Below are 17,980 nucleotides of genomic sequence, written 5' to 3'. Positions count from 1 at the left end.
AATGCCAGAGAGAAGAGGAATGGGAAGTGAGAGCAGGAAAATTGTAAATTATGTTAATTCCTCAGTGCATAAATTCTGTAAAACTCTAATTATTCAAGATGCTGCCAGTTATCCTAATTACACAAACAGCACATTTCTTTCTCTGCTTTTGAGGAAGACCTTTTTCACTGCCCATGGTTTGTTGTAGTGCTGGAGGAGGAGTTGTCCTAGAGAAATTACAGCAAATACAATTCTTTACGCTGTATAAAAAAGACCCCAGAACTGAAATGCTAAATTACTGTCAGCAGTTGATACTGTTCAAAGTGCATTTGTGGTGGCGGCAAACTCAGATGAGAAATTTCTCTCGTGGACTCAAAATGAGTAGATTGCAGTGGGTGTGGGTGTGTTTGGGTGTTTGTTTTTTTAGGTAGTTTGTAGAGTTCAGTACCAGGTGTTTTCAGTCCCAGATGAGCTGTTTAAATGTGCAGGTCAGCACCTGCACCTTGCACTTCTGTTTGGAAACCTGAAGTGTTTTGAGGTTTCCCCCTACCTGTGACTGGACAAAAAAGTATTTGGACTTTTAAACAAGCACATGTAATGGCAAATTGAAGTTAAGACTTGTGTCTGCCTTATTTTAAAATGCATTTTCTTCTAGGTAAACATAAGTTGGAAAGCTCTGGTTTACCGAGGGGTTGTCTCCTTTATAAAACCCTTCAGGCTCAGATGCTTGACATGCTGGATATTGAAGGACTCTATCCTTTGTACAGTAGAGTTGAACAGTACTTGGAGGAATTTCCTGAGGAGAGGTAAGACTTGATGGCTTTTCTTTCCAGTCCTGAGTAACCAGGGCTGCAGGCAGGATTGGCTCTGTGCACACCCTGTTCTGTTGTACAACCTTCCTTCATGGCACTGCACGTTCTGCATTTCTGCCTGAACTTCCAGCTGATGTTGGGCACTTTGGCCTGAATTTTAAAGTAATTATTATAGAAAGTTCACAACAGGCTAAGAGAAGAGAACACTCTCTCACTACTGGGGGTTGTGTATTTGCAGAAAGGTGCAGTGGAAGGGATGGTTTCTCCTGTTTCTCCCAGTACCTGCAGAGCTGGGAGTGTCTGCAGGGATAATGATGTTGTGCAATGATGAATGCAAGCTGCTGTGGGTTTTCCTCAAATAAAGCTTATTAGTGTAATTATAATTGCTCCAAGCAGCCTCCACTGGGGTGCTGTTCCTCTCCTGTGCTCACACGAGGGCACTCTGGCTTCACTCAGGAGCTGCTGCTGCTTGTGCAGAGCGCTGGAAAATGTGTTCTTGGATCTGTGGGGGGTTTGTGTGGGACAGACTCCCCTGGGAGGACTCAGCTGTTCAAAAGGGGAAAGAAGGAGCCCAGGGCGCCCCCATTAGCACATGGTGTTGGAGCAGGGCCCTGTCAGATATGCCTTTGCCCCCAGTTTATACTTCTTATGTACAAAACAATATACATATAAAAATAGATATCAAGATATTATTATATATTTCTTATATATGTATTTTCAGCAAGGCTTCTGGAGCTCCTGCAGACTGCTACAAATTTTGAAACTTACCCATTTTTTTGCAAAAACCCCATAATTTTGCAGTGATACAGAGCTGGCAGTGGATTAAGAATGATTAATGTTTATAAAACCCCACACAACCCAGATCCTAAGCAGCAGCAAATCTTGAGTGATTTGAGAATAGCAGGGAGTGTTGTGATGTTGGCTGGCAGTGGGTTAATACTGGATATGTTTATCAGTGTTATTGTTGGGCTGTTCTAATCTGAGTGTCTGGGCTGCTGAGCAAAGATCACACTGGAAACCAGCACATCATTTTGGCTGTCTGTAAATCTTCTTTTAACATTTATTTAGAAGTACATTACAGATAGATGGACCTTACAATGAAGCGTTCTATGAGAAGCTGCTGGACCTTTCCCTGGAAGATGATGGGACAGTGGCATTTGCATTAACAAAGGTACTTCTCAACTTCTGAGGGGTTTGGTCTGTCAGTGTTAATTAACCATTGAAAGGGCTGGATAATGGATGGAGGCAGCACTGCTGGTTTGTGGGGTCTGTGCAGTTAAAGTGCTTCCTTGTGTCAGGGTTCATCTCTATAGCAGAAGCAGATAAAAACAAGCTTGTAGCACCAGTTCCTGAGAGAAAAAGAAAACTGTTTATTTACTTTTTAAACTGAGGAAGCATTTGCAGGAACTGGTGCTGTTTGGCCTTTAGGAACATGATCTGCAGGAAATAAACCTGACTCTTGTACAGGATGCTGCAAAAGCACCTGCTCCTGCCAACCTTCTGTTCCAGAGAGAATTTCCTGCTCTTAAAGTGCCAACATACCAAGACAGGGAGTGCAGTGCTGCTTTTTGTAAGGAACAGGATGCTTTACTCAGGAAAACAACAATCTAAGAGAAAATGTGTGTTATTTTCTGTTGTACAGGTGCAGCAGTACAGAATAGCAATGACTGCTAAAGACTGCTCCATCATGATTGCCCTTTCCCCCTGCCTGCAAGATGAATGGTAAGAGCTGCCTGTACCTGCTTTGGAATGGCTCCACTTGTTTGGAAATTGGGATGTTTGTACTGTTCAGGCAACTCAATCACTTTAAAAAAGTGTGGGATGTGTGTGTGTGGGGGTGTGTCCAAATATTTGGCTGTGAGCATTTTAGCATCGTTCTGATTTAAGACATTTATGACCAATGTCTCTTTCTAAAGAGTTTTAAGTTGATCAAAAAGATCAAAAGTTTTATATTTATTCCCTCTTTAAACTTTGGTTTGACTGTTCATAGTAGCTCTGGATGGTTTTAACTAGGTGCAGTTTTTCTGCCTTGGTGTTCTCATAGGAGAGCTTTTTCAAGCTGAGTTGCCTTTAATGGCCTAGTTAGAACAAAACCAAGGCAATAATCAAGAGGTGACAGCTTTGGCTGTCAGGCAGGAGGCTTTGCCACAATATTATCCCTTTTGGTTTGTGTCAGCAGTGCTAATCTGTTCTTCTGCAGGGGGCTTTGCTTCACCAGAGCCCTTTTATTTCTAGAGAATGCTGTTTTCTGCATTTGTCCTGCAGTTCTCCAGTGCAGTGTTAGTGATGGACATGACTTGTGCAATGGCTGACTTCAGAACTCCTCCATCCCTTACCATGCTTGGACAGCACACCAAATGTTTTATTACCTTGAGCTCAGTAGGAGTTGCAGTCCCTTTTCTGCTTTTTTGTTAATAAGGCTGTTGCTTTGTATGCAGCACCTAGAAACAGCTTAGATTTGCTAAATACAGTAAATGAGAGTAATGTTTGCCTTCAGCTGTGTGGAAGCTGAAAGGAAAATGAAGAGGTGCCAGCAAGGTCCCATCAGGACTGGTAAAGCTGGAGTTTCCTAAGTGCTACATTAGCTGCAGTTTATTTTCTTGGGCTCCCACAAAAGTTCTAAGATAAACATTAGAGTCACTTCTGTAAAGGGACACATAAATTACAAATCCTGGTTTCAGTGACTCAGATGTGCAATGTGGTTTTATTTTCCAGCTCTGAGCAAAGACCTGTGGTACTGACATCCAAATCCAGATTCACTTTCTCTGTTTCTGTGCTGGACCTGGACCTGAAGCCCTATGAAAGCATCCCCCACCAGTACAAACTCGATGGTGAAATAGTCAATTATTACCTGAAAAATGTACAGGCCAAAGAGGACCCAGTTATGTCCAACCTCTTCAAGGAGAATGAAGACTGCACATTAGTTCTCCATAAAGTGTAACTGTTCCCTTAAGGTTATTTTTATTCAAACACATGAGAAAGTGAAAGATTATTGGAATACAGTTATGGTGATTTTTTTTCCTTTTCTGTTGTGTTCAGTGCATTTTTCAGCTGTGAATGTTTTTGCTTTATGAAATGATTTCTAATGGGTAATGCCTTCTCAGAGAGCTGGGATAGCACTAAGCCACATGTTTGCTAGATAACCTTAATGAATGTATTTAATGTGACAGAACAGGTAATGTGCCATACCTTGGAACTAGAGGACAGATCAAATTAATGTGAAAAGTCTACTTCCTTAGAATTGAAAGAGCACAGAATTAAAGGTTTCCTGAAGTATTGCACTAACATAGAAAGCCTAATTACTAACAAGAGAATTACCTTGGACCCTGTGCTTTGAGTCTCCCTCCTCCCTACTAAAGGAGGGAATGCTCTGGCACAACCTGTACAACACTTCAGCATTAATCCACTGGCAATGCAACCATGCAGGGCTGCTCTGTGGAACTGCCCTGGCACTGCAGAACATTTCAGTACTAATGCAGGGACTGGGAACACCAGGCTGCCTCCAGAAGCTGTGTGATCACCTTGTATCTACCTAAAGCTTCTGAAACAAAGTGCAAAGGGTTAAGGTAAGCAACCTTGAGTTTTACATGATAGTTGGGCTTAACTCACCTGCCATGCTGGTTTTTATTGACTCTATACATTATATGCTGCTATTGGAGGTGAAACCACAGCTTGCTCTTGCCTAATTTAAATTGAGCTATAAGAAGAATATGTTCTGAGTTTTACAATTCATTTCAGGTCTTTCAGCTGTGTCAAACGTTGGCACTATTACACTGATGCCCCACACACTGCCTAGCATGAGCAGCTGCTTTCAGGCTCTTTTGCTGTAATGACACAGGAAAAAGGTGGCAGAACCCATTTTCTTCCTGCAGAGGGCCAGTCTTGTGCCAGGGTGAGCTTGTGTCAGTGCTGCAGATGAGCAGTGCTTTGTGCAGCTGAAGGCTGGGGAGCTGCTGCAGCAAAGCCATCCTTGGGGAAGATCCTGAGCTGGAAGTGAAGGCTGTGTCCAAACCTGAGGGGCAATGATAAAATCTGCAGCTCTGTTTCCCTCAAGGATCACAGCCCCTGAATGGTGCAGAGATAATCCTCCAGCCCCAGTGAACAGCTCTTACCTGGATACAGCCTGTGCCTACCAGTAATGGTGTTCAGGGTCCTAAAAACTGATTTGAATTTTAACCTTTGAATTGTTCCACTTTACCTGAAATTCAAAAATAGGACCCCTGTACCTTGGCACAACTCAAGGAAGAAAAGTGAAACCCAGAGCCACCACTGTCCCTGTGCCAGAGAGCTGAGCTGGCAGTGCTGGCACCCAGTGCCAGGAGCCCTCCTGGGGCAGGGCCTGAGATGTGAGACTACAGCAGTGCAATGAGCAGGAATAACCCCTTCTTCCCAAAGAAAACCTGGAGGAGGAGAGCTCCTTACAAATCCAGAAACACTCCAGCTTTTAGAAAGAGGAGGAAGGAAGGACCCTGCACAGCTGGGAAGTTTCCAGGTTTTTATGCTGTAACTTTACACACAATTCATATGCAAACAGTTTCATTTTCAGGGGAGGAGGAGGGAGCTAAAGATGAACTGAAGGTTACACAAAACTGGCTCAACCAGTTCCATGTCAGTGGAGAAGTAGGAAGGAATTTTGCCTGAGTACTGGATTCCAAACTTGAAATGAGCCTGCCTTATCTGACAAGATAGAGCTGCCATTCATCAAAACTCCAGCTCTGGTGTTGATGGAGCCTGGCAGAAAGCAGGCTCTGCTCTCTCAGTTTCTCCTAACCTACCAGAACAGTGGGAGACCATTGCAGTGAGCAAGTAGTGGATGATTACATTTATGGGATTAAAACACGCTGTTGCTTTAGTTCAGACTTCACCTCTTTCCCCATGGCTGCATGGGGTGGTGGTTGTGCTGCCAGGGCCCAGAGCTGCTGGCTTGGGCTCTTGGTTCCAGGAACTGTTACTCCCCCCCTGAGCAGTTCCTGACTTCAGTCACATCACCCTGGTTGGGGTGCAGTGCTAGTGCAGAGCAGGAACTCCTGCAATCTCTGAGAGTTCCCAGATGGGCTCATGGCACATCTGATGGAAGTGAAGGGAGAGGCAAGACATTTGTCTGATCTGTTTTACTTCTTCAGGGGTGAATGTGTGAAAAGTGATGCTTTGGTATAATGTGTTGTCAGGATTTCCTCCTGAAGTCAGAAATGCAAAGGAAGGGCTGCAGGGGGCAGGAGGTGACTGGCTCACCTGTCCCCAGGGGTGTCACGGGCCCCTCTGGGTTAGATGAACGCTGTCTCAACACACATTGTCGAATGAAGTTACTTCATACAGTTACCTTCAGGTTTTTTAGCATTGTATGTCTTTGAAATCTTCAAATTGTCTTCTTCCACCCTAAGTTAATGAGAAAGCTGTTTAACTCTTTGTTCTAGGAGTCTCTTACTGTTCTTTTGTCATTTTAAAATCACTGTACTTTTACAGAGCTGTGAAATGAATTGGATTTTTATGGACTTGATTTTGACAGTGCATGACCTTTTAACAATTTCCAGGTATCTAGAAAATGTTAAGAAGATAAACCACTCTGGTACATTAATGATTCAGAAAGATAAATTTATAATGAAATCACTCTGTACATGTAACTATTTTATTTGGCATTTTTGTATTTAAATGGCTGTATTTATTTTCATGTCATGACAATTTATATATAACGTGCCATAATTGTACAGATAGCATGTTTTATGAGTATGGTTTCTAAATGGAAAATAACTTAATGTTTATATTCAATAAAATTACAGACCGTGTAACACAATATCTTAATTAAAACTACTTTTGAAATTGCTACCTGCTGTAAGCAATGCTGGCATTCATTGTCCTGAGCCCAGCACGTGGATCAGGTTCTCGAGGGTCGCCTCGATGCCGAAGAGCCGGAGCGCGCTGCGGAAGCTGCCGGGGATGCTCTCCACCCTCCTCATCCTCTGCTCCAGCACTGCAGGACAAACACAGCAGGGCAGGTTATTGCCAGCAGCTGCAGCAGGAGCCTGCAGGCAGACAGGGTTTGTAACCCCCTGGAGATTGCACAGGAGGTGAAGTGTAGCTGCTGCTGAACTGGGACTGCAGTTCCATGGCCAGAACCAGGGCCTGGCAGTTCAGGAACAGTCCCTGAAGTGACTGAGATTACCTTGCTCTGGTACTTTGGGCAGCAGGTCCAGGACAGGTGTAGTGGTCCCCTCTTCATCAAGATGGATCTTCCAGACAATCATCAATTCAAACCTGTTCCAGGTGCACAGCAAAGGCAGTTGAGGTTACCCAGGTGCTGCCTTTGAGCCAAAAGTGCAGCAGTCACAAGGCTCAACCTCGTGCTCTGCAACAAAATTCACCTCACGTGATGCAACGAACCATCTCTGGCTTTGGGAAGCAGGAACACATCAATCCAATGACAAGGAAAGGCTCTGGCTACATCCAGACTTGCACAGGGCAGTAAAAGTGAGAGCAAAGCAAAGAAGAGAGAGCACTGAGTGTCCCCTGGTTCTACCACTCACGTAATATCTACACTCAGATCAGGTGCTGAGAACAGGAAACTTGTTTCAGAAGTGGTGGCATAACTGGTGATGTGCTGGGTTTGGAATAAGGGCTGCCCTGCTATTCATGGCCTTTTTAGACTAATGGCAGGTAGACATCTGTCCAAGGCCTACATTCCTGCACTTCTTTGCTTTTAATTAAAAAAAAAAAATAAAGCTGAACAACATTGTTACTTCTTCAGGAGTAGTGTTGGTTGTGCAAGGCCAGTCATGATTCCCAGCTTGCACAGTGGGATGGGATCACTGCACCTGAGGCAGGAGCTAAGTCCAGAACAAGATCCACAGCAGAGCTGCTGCTTTACAGCTCCCTTTGTTCCCTCCAACCCTCACCTCCCTAACTGGAGGAAAGGCTTTCCTAATGCAAAGCTGTCTGCACAGTGGGTCACTGTGAGGAGCAAGGTCCCTTTCTCAGAGGTGTTCAACCCATCATGACTCTAAGAGTTTCCTTCCAATGTGATTTGTCAGCCTTTTGCCACTCCATTTTTACAAATCCTTTGGGAATTTGTGCACAGCTTATTCTGGGATTTTGCAAACAAATTTCTATGCCAGTCTGTTTTCTACCAAGGCACTGAAATGACTTTTATATTCCTGTGTTTCATGACTGTGGGTGAGAGGGAATAAGGGTAATGGGATTGGCACCTGGCACCCAAGGAGAAACTGTAAAATGAAGCAAGTTCTACCCTATGTGGGATAGTTTAAGAACAATTCATTCCTGCACCCCCAAGTTAAAGCATTTAGTTTTAAAGGGCAAGTTTGGCTGAATGAAGCAGCATCATCTATTAGGGTTTGTTTGCTAGTTCTACACACAAACATAATGAAGGGAGCTGTGCCTTACTCCCATGTAAATGAAAGCATGTTAAAGCAAGGTGTAACAGGAGAAGGGAATGGTCTGATCCTGTCACAAAACAGTTGCTTTTCTTGGCCCTTACAGAATTCCTGACACTGATAGTTACACCACCTTACATTTAACTGTAAGGATTTTTTCCCCCTGCTGAAAATCCCAAATGTACTGGAACATCTCTCATGGGGAGGCCAAACAAATCCCATGTGCCTGGTAGGTAATAATTCCTTATCTGATTTCCTTCTAAACCAATGGAAAAGTAGAGCCACAGCTGCTTTGCTTCCATTGAACAGTAAATGCCCTTTTCCTTCTGTTCTTCAATGGCAAGACACCAAGCCAATGGTGAGGAACTGGGCTTTGCTGGGATGGGATCCCTGCACCTCCTGCCACAGAAGGAGCCCAGAGCTACAGCACAAGGCTGCTGCCCTGCCTGTGCAATCCCTCCCCTGTGTAAATAGAAATGCATTTACTGGCTTACCCAGGAACTTTGGGGCTCCTTAGAATGATAAAATCTCCCAGCAGTCCTTCTGGAAGGGTCACGATGTCAGGATACTTGGCCTGTGAACAAAAAAGTTTAATTGATTAATAAAAATCACAGCAGATAAGGTGGTTCCTATCCAGCCACAGTGGATTGCACTAAGTTAGGATTCATTCTCTGAAATTCTGACCTGATCTTTTTTTTAAAGATCCTTACATAAAACCCAGGAAATCTTGAAAGAAAATTTTTATTTTAACTACATTTGTTAATTGGATTTAATAACACCTTATAATACATCACCATGTCACCCCCTGCCTCTGTGAGGGATGACAAGTCACTGGCACATTCTGGTTTGAGATGGACACCAAGCTCCACACAAGGCTTTGAAAGAGTAATTAAGCCAATGAAATACCAAAATAACCAATGTTAGTAAAATATGGGACAACAGCAACACGATCAAAATAAAAGTACTGGCTTCTATTACAATTCCATGTTTCTGAGAATTATTTTCAGTTAACTACAATGTGCAAAGGTTGATGGTTGCTCCCTTACTTTGTTAGTCCATCTCATGTGTTCCACACGTCTTGTGAAAGCCTCAGAAGTTTAGAGCTCTTTTAAAAGCACTCCCAGCTCTGTATGGATGCTGCAGGTGCCAGGTTGAATGAGGTACCCAGAGAATGGGGCATGCACAGACCCCCAGCACCAAGGAACAGCATCCTGCAGAGACTGCTGCTGGAAAAGGAAACAGAATGGAGCCACAGACTGCAGGGCTGTGCTGCTTGTCCTGCCTCGTGTGCTGGACACAAAGCTGTGTTCCAAACCTTGCAGTTTATAAAGTGTGAAAAGTCTCCCAGGCTGATTCATTCCACAGAGCTCCCAGTACAAGCAGCAGGTCTTATGGAAAAGGAGCAGGAGAGCTCAGCTTCGAGAGCACTGGAGAAAATGAGGTTGGTTTTATGGGATTACGCCTCATCTGGCAGAGCAAAATTGCTACCAGATGTGACCTTGCTCTGGTTTAGGAATTTCTGACAAACTGAAGGGGGGCTGTGCAGGATGCCAAATGACATACAGCACATGGAATTTGCTCATTTTAATTTCTACCCAGTGTCCAGTACTGTATTTACTGTGAGGATAACAACCATGATCTATGCTGGGAACACAGACACCGGAGGGAGGACACTGAGCAGGGCAGTTCCAGGTCAGAAGTGTGGCTGATCAAAGGTCACTCATCCAGCAGAGCAGGGATTCTCTTCCAGCTTTACTCCCTGTTATCAAATTATGCCCATTTGATAACAAAACAAGTTTTCCAGGCTTTCCTCCTCAATAACCCATGCCTGATTTCCATCATGAGCCTCTCCTTGCCTGGTGTCAGGGGCCTGGGAGGATCCAGGGATCCTTTAGCTCCAAGCTGTAGATGCTGGAAATGCAGGATTAGCTTCTACCTGGAACTCAGCTCGTGCATCCCTCATTGACAAGGGATCCCGAGTATCCCATAGCTGAACACTGAGTCACACTTCACCCACCCACACCCAGACTTTGGCAATCACCAGAGAAAACAGATCACAGGAACCAGATAAGAGTTACAATGGCCACAACAAAATGAAATCCTTCCAGGGCTGCCTCAGGAGTTCCTGTGCAGCTGAGACATTCCCCCAAAGCTTGGGGGGGGTATTTATGTTCTATGGAAGCCAGAGGCAACTCAAGGAAAGCCCAGTGCATGATTTTCTGTGGCAGAGCTTCCCTACACCTGGGAGAGGGAGCTCCAGTGAGTTCTGCACACAGCCAGGGCCCTTCTGTGCCTTCCCTCAGTGCTGGGGTTCTGGCAACCAACCTGAATGCTGTGAGAAGCCAATCCTGTGTGAAATTCACAGGATTTGGGATAAACTCCAGCTTTTCAGTGGGAAAGGTCATATTTTAGCTATCCACAAAACACGCCAAAACCCAAACCACAAATACCTACATCCCTGTTTGCTGCAACCCAGCCCCGGCAGTGGCTGAGGCAGCCCCGGATCCGTGCGAGGATCCCGGCTGCCGTTCCCACCTTCCACCAACACCCACGGGGGCAGGAGCAAAGCACCACACCCAGCATCAAGCAGCAACCTTAAACACTGACAGGTCCAGGAATGAACTCTGGGAAATGCAGTCACGCAATCTGCCTCAATTCCACACAGAAAATACTGAATACAGGCTCTGAATCCCACAATGAAAAACGTGGGGATCTGAGCAGCCAGGCTCAGGGTGAGCATGGGCAGATCCCCAATTCCAAACACTCCCTGGGTACCACATTACCATCTCCTCTGCTCTGCTGAGCAACTTTCCAATTTTCCTTGAGGAAAAGAAAAGCTGAGCAATAAAACCAGAGTAAAGAATGAGCTGAGCTGCTGAAAGGTCTCTTGGGAAAGTCAGGAACTCCTGAGGGATCTCGTAAAGCAGAGCCAAGGCCAGGGAAAGAGATCCCATCGAGGACTGAGAGCAGATGGGAAGGATCAGCCTCAACTGCATCAAGCAAAACCTGACTTTCATCAAGAAATATCTTTCCTCAGATGACTCTTAAATGTCAGCTTATGATCAAAACCAAAAGTCCCAGCTATTATTACTCCTAGACGGAAATTGCTTTTCCAGCTCCTTCAGGAGTCCAAGCAGGGAATCTTATGGGAACTTTTGTCTCAAGCAGGAACAGCCTCAAACCACAAAGGGACCGTGGTGATGGAATGCACAGCTTTGCCCTGCTCCCAGGACAGAGTTTACACACACACCAAGCCATCCCAGGGAATACACTTGTAGCAGCTATTTCTCAACAAAATAGATTATTCTGCAGCTGAACTGCAATTTTCTGCACACAAAATCTCTGCTAAGGAAACTGTTATAAATATGTTCAGCTTAAAAGCTGTAGCTACAAATACAAAGAAAAATTGGCAAGAGAGATGCCAGGTAAAAGCAGATAAATTTGCTTCTGTCCCACTTAGCAAGAACACACACAACTGCTCCCAGCTGGGACCACAGCTCCCTTTTACTGCTAATTCTGGACTTGCTGTTCTGGCAGAAGGATGTATATAAAGAGTTATGGTACCGTGAGCTCCTCTACAGGCAGAAGCAATTTCTAAACCTGCCCAGGAGGCTCTGACTGGGCTCTGATTTGGGTGATTTCTCTGTATGGTTTACTCAGCCAAGGCCACTTTATCACCCACTGAAATCACACAAGGCTGGGAGCACCAAGACTTCAAATCCCAACACAGCCAGAACAGCAGTAATTTTTAAAATGAATTTCACTAAAGCAACAAAGGCACATTGAAAAAGTGGAAGCTTCTCACTTTGTGCAACTACAAGAGCTGAAACCAAGAACCCTTCAACTAAATTACACCCCACAGAAACACTGTATTTTGGATTTATGAAGCTTCAGCACTCGTAATTAAGTCTCAGAATAAATACAGCTCCCATCTCCCCATCTTGAGGGAAAGTTCCTCAAGCAAAGCAGTCCTGCTGGTGATCTCTGTGATGCCAACCACCCAAACCTCCGGCGCCGGCGGAACCAAGGACGAGAATGGCACGAGGTCAAAGTGGTTTTGTCTAAAATGATAAAGTGGTTTTGTCCAAATTGATGAAGTGGTTTTGTCTAAAATGATAAAAGTGATTTTGTACCCGTGGCAGTCCCAGCCCACCCCCCCATGCTCAGCCAGGCTCAGTCTTCTGCTTTTAAAACTAAAATCACAAGTGACACAACCAGCATTCAAGCCTCGCTTTTCAGAAGAGGAAAGGAGAATTTTGGGAGCAGATTTGAGGGCCTATAAGAAGGTCTGACAATGGCAAAGAGTGATAGGAGAGCAGGGAAGTGCTTCCCACTGCCAGAGGGCAGGGCTAGATGGGGCACTGGGAAGGAATCATTCCCTGTGAGGCTGGGGAGCCCCTGGCACAGGGTCCCAGAGCAGCTGTGGATTCCTGGAAGTGCCCAAGGCCAGGCTGGATGGGGTTTGGAGCAGCCTGGGACAGTGGGATGAGAGGATCTTTAAAGGTCCCTTCCCACCCCAGCCATCCTGGGACTCTGTAAGTAACAGTTTGAATGTCACCCTGGCCAGGGCAAATCTTTGCAAACATTGACCAGAACCTCTCCCAAGCTCAGGACACGCCTGGTTCCCTCCTGCAGCACAGGCACAGCCGGTTGGTTACTGGGATAAAAACTGCTCTGCACACCCTGCTTTAGTCACTGCTCCCCTTGCAGCTGCCTCCTGTAGATCAGCCCTGCACATGAACCTGCAAGCACTGACCACCAGCCCCCCATCTAGGCTGCTGAAACACAAACAAATCCACGTCCCCACAGGGACTGGAGGATTTCCTCAAAATCTCAGAGGTGAAGAATGGGTCCTGATGTGAAAATAAAACATTGATCAGTTCTGTTTCAGTCTCTGTGCAATACTGCATAGGGAAATGGAAGATAACAGCAGTTAGGAATCAATCAGATAATCCACATAACCAAACACACACCTGAAACCATACAATTACCAAGCACTACAACACTGAACTCTCATTTCAGAGTCTGCAACAGCTGATAAACCTTAAAACAACAGAAAATGGGAGAATTCAAGTCACACTAGGGCCTGTGCTCATTGCCAGTGAAATCCCTCTGCTTTGTTCTTTCTTTCCTTTTCTCTTCCCTTGATTACAGCTTCTCTTTTTTGGCCCCTGCTCTATTTCCATTGCCATTTATTTTCCTCCTTCCATATTTCCATAACATTATTATTTTTCGTGCTTTACTCCCATGAGTTTACATGATTCAGTTTGTCACTATGCTCACAATGTGACCAATAATTTTCCATAATTTTTGTATTTTTCCTAATTGGATCTAGGCTGTAGGTCTACAGAAGAGCCAACCCAGCATAACCAAGGCCTGAGTACACAAAATTCTGTGTCTCATTTCCTTTCAATATCACTTTGTCATATGGCAACCATGTGTTTATCTGCAACTTAATTACAGCAGACTGGGAATAAATTAAAATACATACTGGAGGTTTATTTTTGTGAGGAAAAACAGAATTAAATGAACATGAAACCTCAGGAAGAACAGGAAGGGGTAGATAATAAACAGGGAACACAGAGGCTGCAGATGCTTTTTTTTCCACTTTTTTTCTTGCTGGGCAAGAGACAAATCTTCTCTCCAGTATTTCTCTTTAAAGTTGTTGAGGTAAAAGATCTCCACTAGTTTATGAACACTTTAAACTCTACATTTTTCCAGCTTAAAATTCTTGGACGTTTTTGGCATTTTATTTAAATTTTGAAATACACTGTCTCAACACTGAGCTGGCAGTGGAGGCAAGCTCCAAGGCCAGGAACTCATTGGGATGAGCACTGACATTGCCCCAGGACATTTACTTTGGGGGAAATACCCAGAAAAGCAGCAGAGCTCAGCAGTTCTGTTCTTCCTCCACAACTTTACTGACATATTGGTTTCCATTCTGTTGTATTCTGAGTCCCCTGCCCTCCCTCTGCAGCTAGGTCTAATGGAATATTTCTTGATGATAAACTTCACCAACAGCACTGTGTGGAAGTCAGCAGAGATGTTGAATTTAGCAAGAGATGATGAGCGGCCAAGGACAATAGAGAGATGAAAAATGATGGAAGGAAAAAGGATGTCATATTGCAGAGCAGCATGAAGCATCAACAATTCGTGAAGAAAGAACTGAGCCAAATTTTCAATAATCTGAAGGAAGTAGACTGCAGGAAAGGCATTTTTAGGAGACAAATTAAGCCAAGTTTGTGCTTTCTTCCATTACAACAGAAGCAAGATACCTTACAGATCTTTATTTTTTCTGTATAAAAGTTGCTGCAAGATTCCCTGTAAGCCTTTTTGATGTTTCAATAAAAGGATCCAGAATTGCATAAAGCAACTTGGATTTGAAATACCACACAAAAGTTGATTATCAAATGTGGCCCAACTTGCTTTTGTAGTTTACATTATCAAGCTCACCCAGACAGCACAATTTAAACATCATCTAAATAAAAGCATCTGAATTTAGTTAATGACTTGGCTCTAACACTGTGTTAGTTTTTTCCCAAGTAGGCAGATTAATTTAAAAAATAAACCATAGGACACAATGAAGAACATCTAGTTCATCTACATTAGCTCAAGGTTAGATATTTACTTTTAAAAAAGTGTGATTAAAGAAAGGTTTTAAACAAAGTACTCAGCTTATGTTCATCATTTATTGTTGTGGTATTTTAATCTTTCTTGAAGGTCTGAAGAGTTATTTGCTTCTATGTGGGCAAATTTATCTTACCTGGTAAAGAGAGGTATGCCCATAGACCCACCTGGAACATCCAAAATACCATTTTCATTTCTCACCAGGAGCTCTAAACTGATGGAGAGGTAAATCTGTCACTTAGAGCAAACTGTGCCACAGCAGGGAGGGTTTTGCCAGAATCTGCCTGTGCTGTCCTGTTGGTGTCTAAGAGCAGCTCTGCCCTGCCCTTCCCTGCACACAGGAGGAACCTGGGCTGGCACAGCACAGCCCCAACACCCCTGTGGGACTGGCACCCCAATAAAGCTGTGCCCCAGTGTTAGCTCCACTGGATTTGCTCTCAGAGAGGAACAGCAGAGTCCACAGCACAGCTCCTCCTGAACACGTACAATAATCACCCACCAGCCTCCAGAAAATCAGATTTTTCCTCGAACATGCACGGCCATGTCCATGTGTATCCTCCTTTCACAAACACCTCTGCAGTATTTCTATTATTCTTCCCGAGCTTTACAAAAAGATTTAACACTTGCATTAGGTCAAAAGTGAAGCTATAGACCTATATTTCCTATAGAACATACTGCAGATACACTGAAATCTTTCCCATAAGACATCCATCCTCTTTTAATGGTTCTACAAAACATTACATTTTGGACAGACTCCACAGAAATTTGCCACCCAGTAGCTTTCATTTGTCTGGTTATTTACAATTCTCAGCTGCTTATGTGAAAATAAATATTAGCATGCAGTGCTGAAGTGCCTGTTGCTATCAACAGGAGCAGGAATGAGTCCAGCTGAAAAGCTCTTGGAAGCTTTGAACCCACTGAATTCTTTTCATGTCATACCCAAACACAGCCCTTCAGATCTGGCTGTCAACAACACATTTCACATTTCCAAACACATCCCTAGCACAAACAAGAGGGACACAGGGAATATTCTTGAGAAGACACAAATCTGCAAGAAGAGATTCACTAATTTATAATTATTGTATATGTGAAAGTGTAAAGTTGTCAATCCACTGCTAAATAACAGGCTTGCAAAATTGGTCAACTATCCTCAAACTTTGATCTACTCAATAACTTCCACAAGAAAGCTGCAAAACCTCCCCAAAAAAACAAAAAGAAGCAAAAATAAGGAACACTGAAAACCTTAGCACTGTATGTGTGCAAACTTTGTTATACTTTTGACCAAATCTCTCAAAACAAATTGGATTTTGACTCAAATATTGGTGTACTGGTGAGTAGAAAAGAATTTAGGGCAGCAAGGAGAATTCTTTAGTGTATGCAGAAGGAGAAATCACAGGCAGCTGCCAGGCAAAAACGTCTCCTTATGCTCCACCTTATTTGGTTCCTAAAGGCCAAAGCTGCACTGCCAGGAATGTTGTGTGATGCATGTGGATAAATATTTGTTTCATTGCTTAGGTACTGCAACAACACAAAGAGCACTCACTGACAATACCAGTGCAGCTGCCAGTGCATTTCATTCACTCTCAATGCAAACTTCAGGCATTTCATAATTTGAATTTCAATTGCTGGCCTTGCAGAAACATTTCAAAACTGTTGCTAACAATATGTTTTGTTCTGGTAGAAACCCAGTTGAAAGGAAAGTAGTTAATATTAAAACTTTCTCCTTTTTCAGTTTCCTAAGACATCAGTTCATTTCTCTTGTGTTTTTAAAGCTTGAAGAAAATAAAGTGACCCAAACATTCCTGTGTGCAAACGTGGTGAATGTTTCAAGTTTTCCTTGTGTACAAAGCAGGAGATTGGTCCTAGAAGCTGAGGAATAATGCCTGCTGCAGCCTGGATCCTGGAGCACCAACCTTTCCCAGCCTTTCACACAGACACATCTGAGGAAGGAGCCCTCAACCCTCTTGAGTAAAAATAGTTCAAGAAAAAGGAAATTTAGGCAACAGACAAAAGGAAGGTTTCCATTCCCAGAATTTAAACATGGAGTTACCCCCAGCTCATCTAAAAACCAAGGCTGTAACACTCAGTCTCCATTCCCAAAGCCAGGCCCAGTACCACAGCAGGAACCATAAGGGATATCCAGACAATCCCATGGAAAACTCGAGAAGAAAGGCAAGCATCATAACATTTAAAATGGAATTCTGGATTACTTCAATATCATTTTTCCACTGTAGAAAGACCTCTGGATGACTCTTCTCAAACACACTGAGCTCTAATATCTGAGGCCTCCAGCATATTCTTCACCTTTGGCTTTTCCTATTTTCCCCCCTCCCTGTTTTGGACTCAGCTCCTGCATTAACATTTCTTGCAGCTGCCCCTGCCAGTGCAGAAGCAGCACTGTCTAGACTATGCACGTATTTGTGCCTCCTAAAACCTCTTAAAATAATTCCAATTGTAGCTGTACAGCTCCTAGACCTCCAAAATCACATTTCTGATCTCAAGCATTTCCCTATGAATTCAGAATTATTGTCTAACTGTTCAATCCTTATTCACTCACAGGATCTTTCCTGCTAATTCCTACGAGACAAAAATACCATAACACACAGTTCCCCAAGAACTTGCTGTGAATGGACCTTATAAAACATCCCAACTCACTGAAACAAAATCGGGTTATTCCACCTTGGACAATTCATGTTGTGTAATAGAAGCAAAGGCCATGAGACACAGAAAAAGTAGCAAATAAATAACAGAAAAGTACAATATCCAGGGCTGGACCCACAGGGATCATTGACATCAAAGCCTGTGCAAGCATTTCCACAGGAGTGTCCAAGAGGGAAGCTGGGATTGTCTAGCACGTGGGATATGTTGGTACAACAGGAATTACAAGGGAACCCATCTCTGCCCCCAGCCCCAAACTTCTCCTCATCCTGTATCATGAGAACAAACTCAGTGTTTCAGAAATAACTCTGCTTGTTCTCCAGCCATTTGATGATTCCTCCAGTTCCCAAAGGAAAGGGAACACACAGCATTTAATGTGAAGAACAGAGAGAAATCATCATAAAAATGATTGGCAAAGTCTGTCTGATCCTGGGAAAAAACCAAACCACACCAATGTTCTCCTTCAACAAGACATGGTTATAAACCATACCCAGAGCCATCCAGAAAAACATAACCTGC

The 17,980-nt window shown here is 43.7% G+C and overlaps 2 protein-coding genes across 4 annotated transcripts in view; one reads left to right on the top strand and one right to left on the bottom strand.

The window, feature by feature from the left end:
- Positions 1-6,612, top strand: part of IPPK (inositol-pentakisphosphate 2-kinase) — a 30,379-nt gene extending 23,767 nt beyond the window's left edge. The window contains exons 10-13 of the mRNA XM_036390743.2: positions 635-785; positions 1,860-1,962; positions 2,434-2,513; positions 3,507-6,612. Of these exons, the coding sequence (XP_036246636.1) occupies positions 635-785; positions 1,860-1,962; positions 2,434-2,513; positions 3,507-3,732 (560 nt within the window). The 3' untranslated portion in view covers positions 3,733-6,612. The remainder of the gene's footprint in view (positions 1-634; positions 786-1,859; positions 1,963-2,433; positions 2,514-3,506) is intronic.
- CENPP (centromere protein P) overlaps positions 6,404-17,980 on the bottom strand; it is a 113,899-nt gene continuing 102,322 nt past the window's right edge. For all 3 annotated transcript variants that reach the window (XM_054515980.1, XM_036390750.2, XM_054515981.1), the window contains exons 6-8: positions 8,671-8,750; positions 6,952-7,043; positions 6,404-6,759 (exon numbers count right to left, since the gene is read on the bottom strand). In XM_054515980.1, coding sequence (XP_054371955.1) covers positions 6,638-6,759; positions 6,952-7,043; positions 8,671-8,750 — 294 coding nt within the window. In that variant the 3' untranslated portion in view covers positions 6,404-6,637. The remainder of the gene's footprint in view (positions 6,760-6,951; positions 7,044-8,670; positions 8,751-17,980) is intronic.

Source organism: Molothrus ater, chromosome 11 (genome assembly GCF_012460135.2).
Source record: "Molothrus ater isolate BHLD 08-10-18 breed brown headed cowbird chromosome 11, BPBGC_Mater_1.1, whole genome shotgun sequence".
Lineage (NCBI taxonomy): Eukaryota > Metazoa > Chordata > Aves > Passeriformes > Icteridae > Molothrus > Molothrus ater.
The sequence above is the reverse complement of the archived record's forward strand: the minus strand, read 5'-3'. Positions and strand labels throughout refer to the sequence as shown.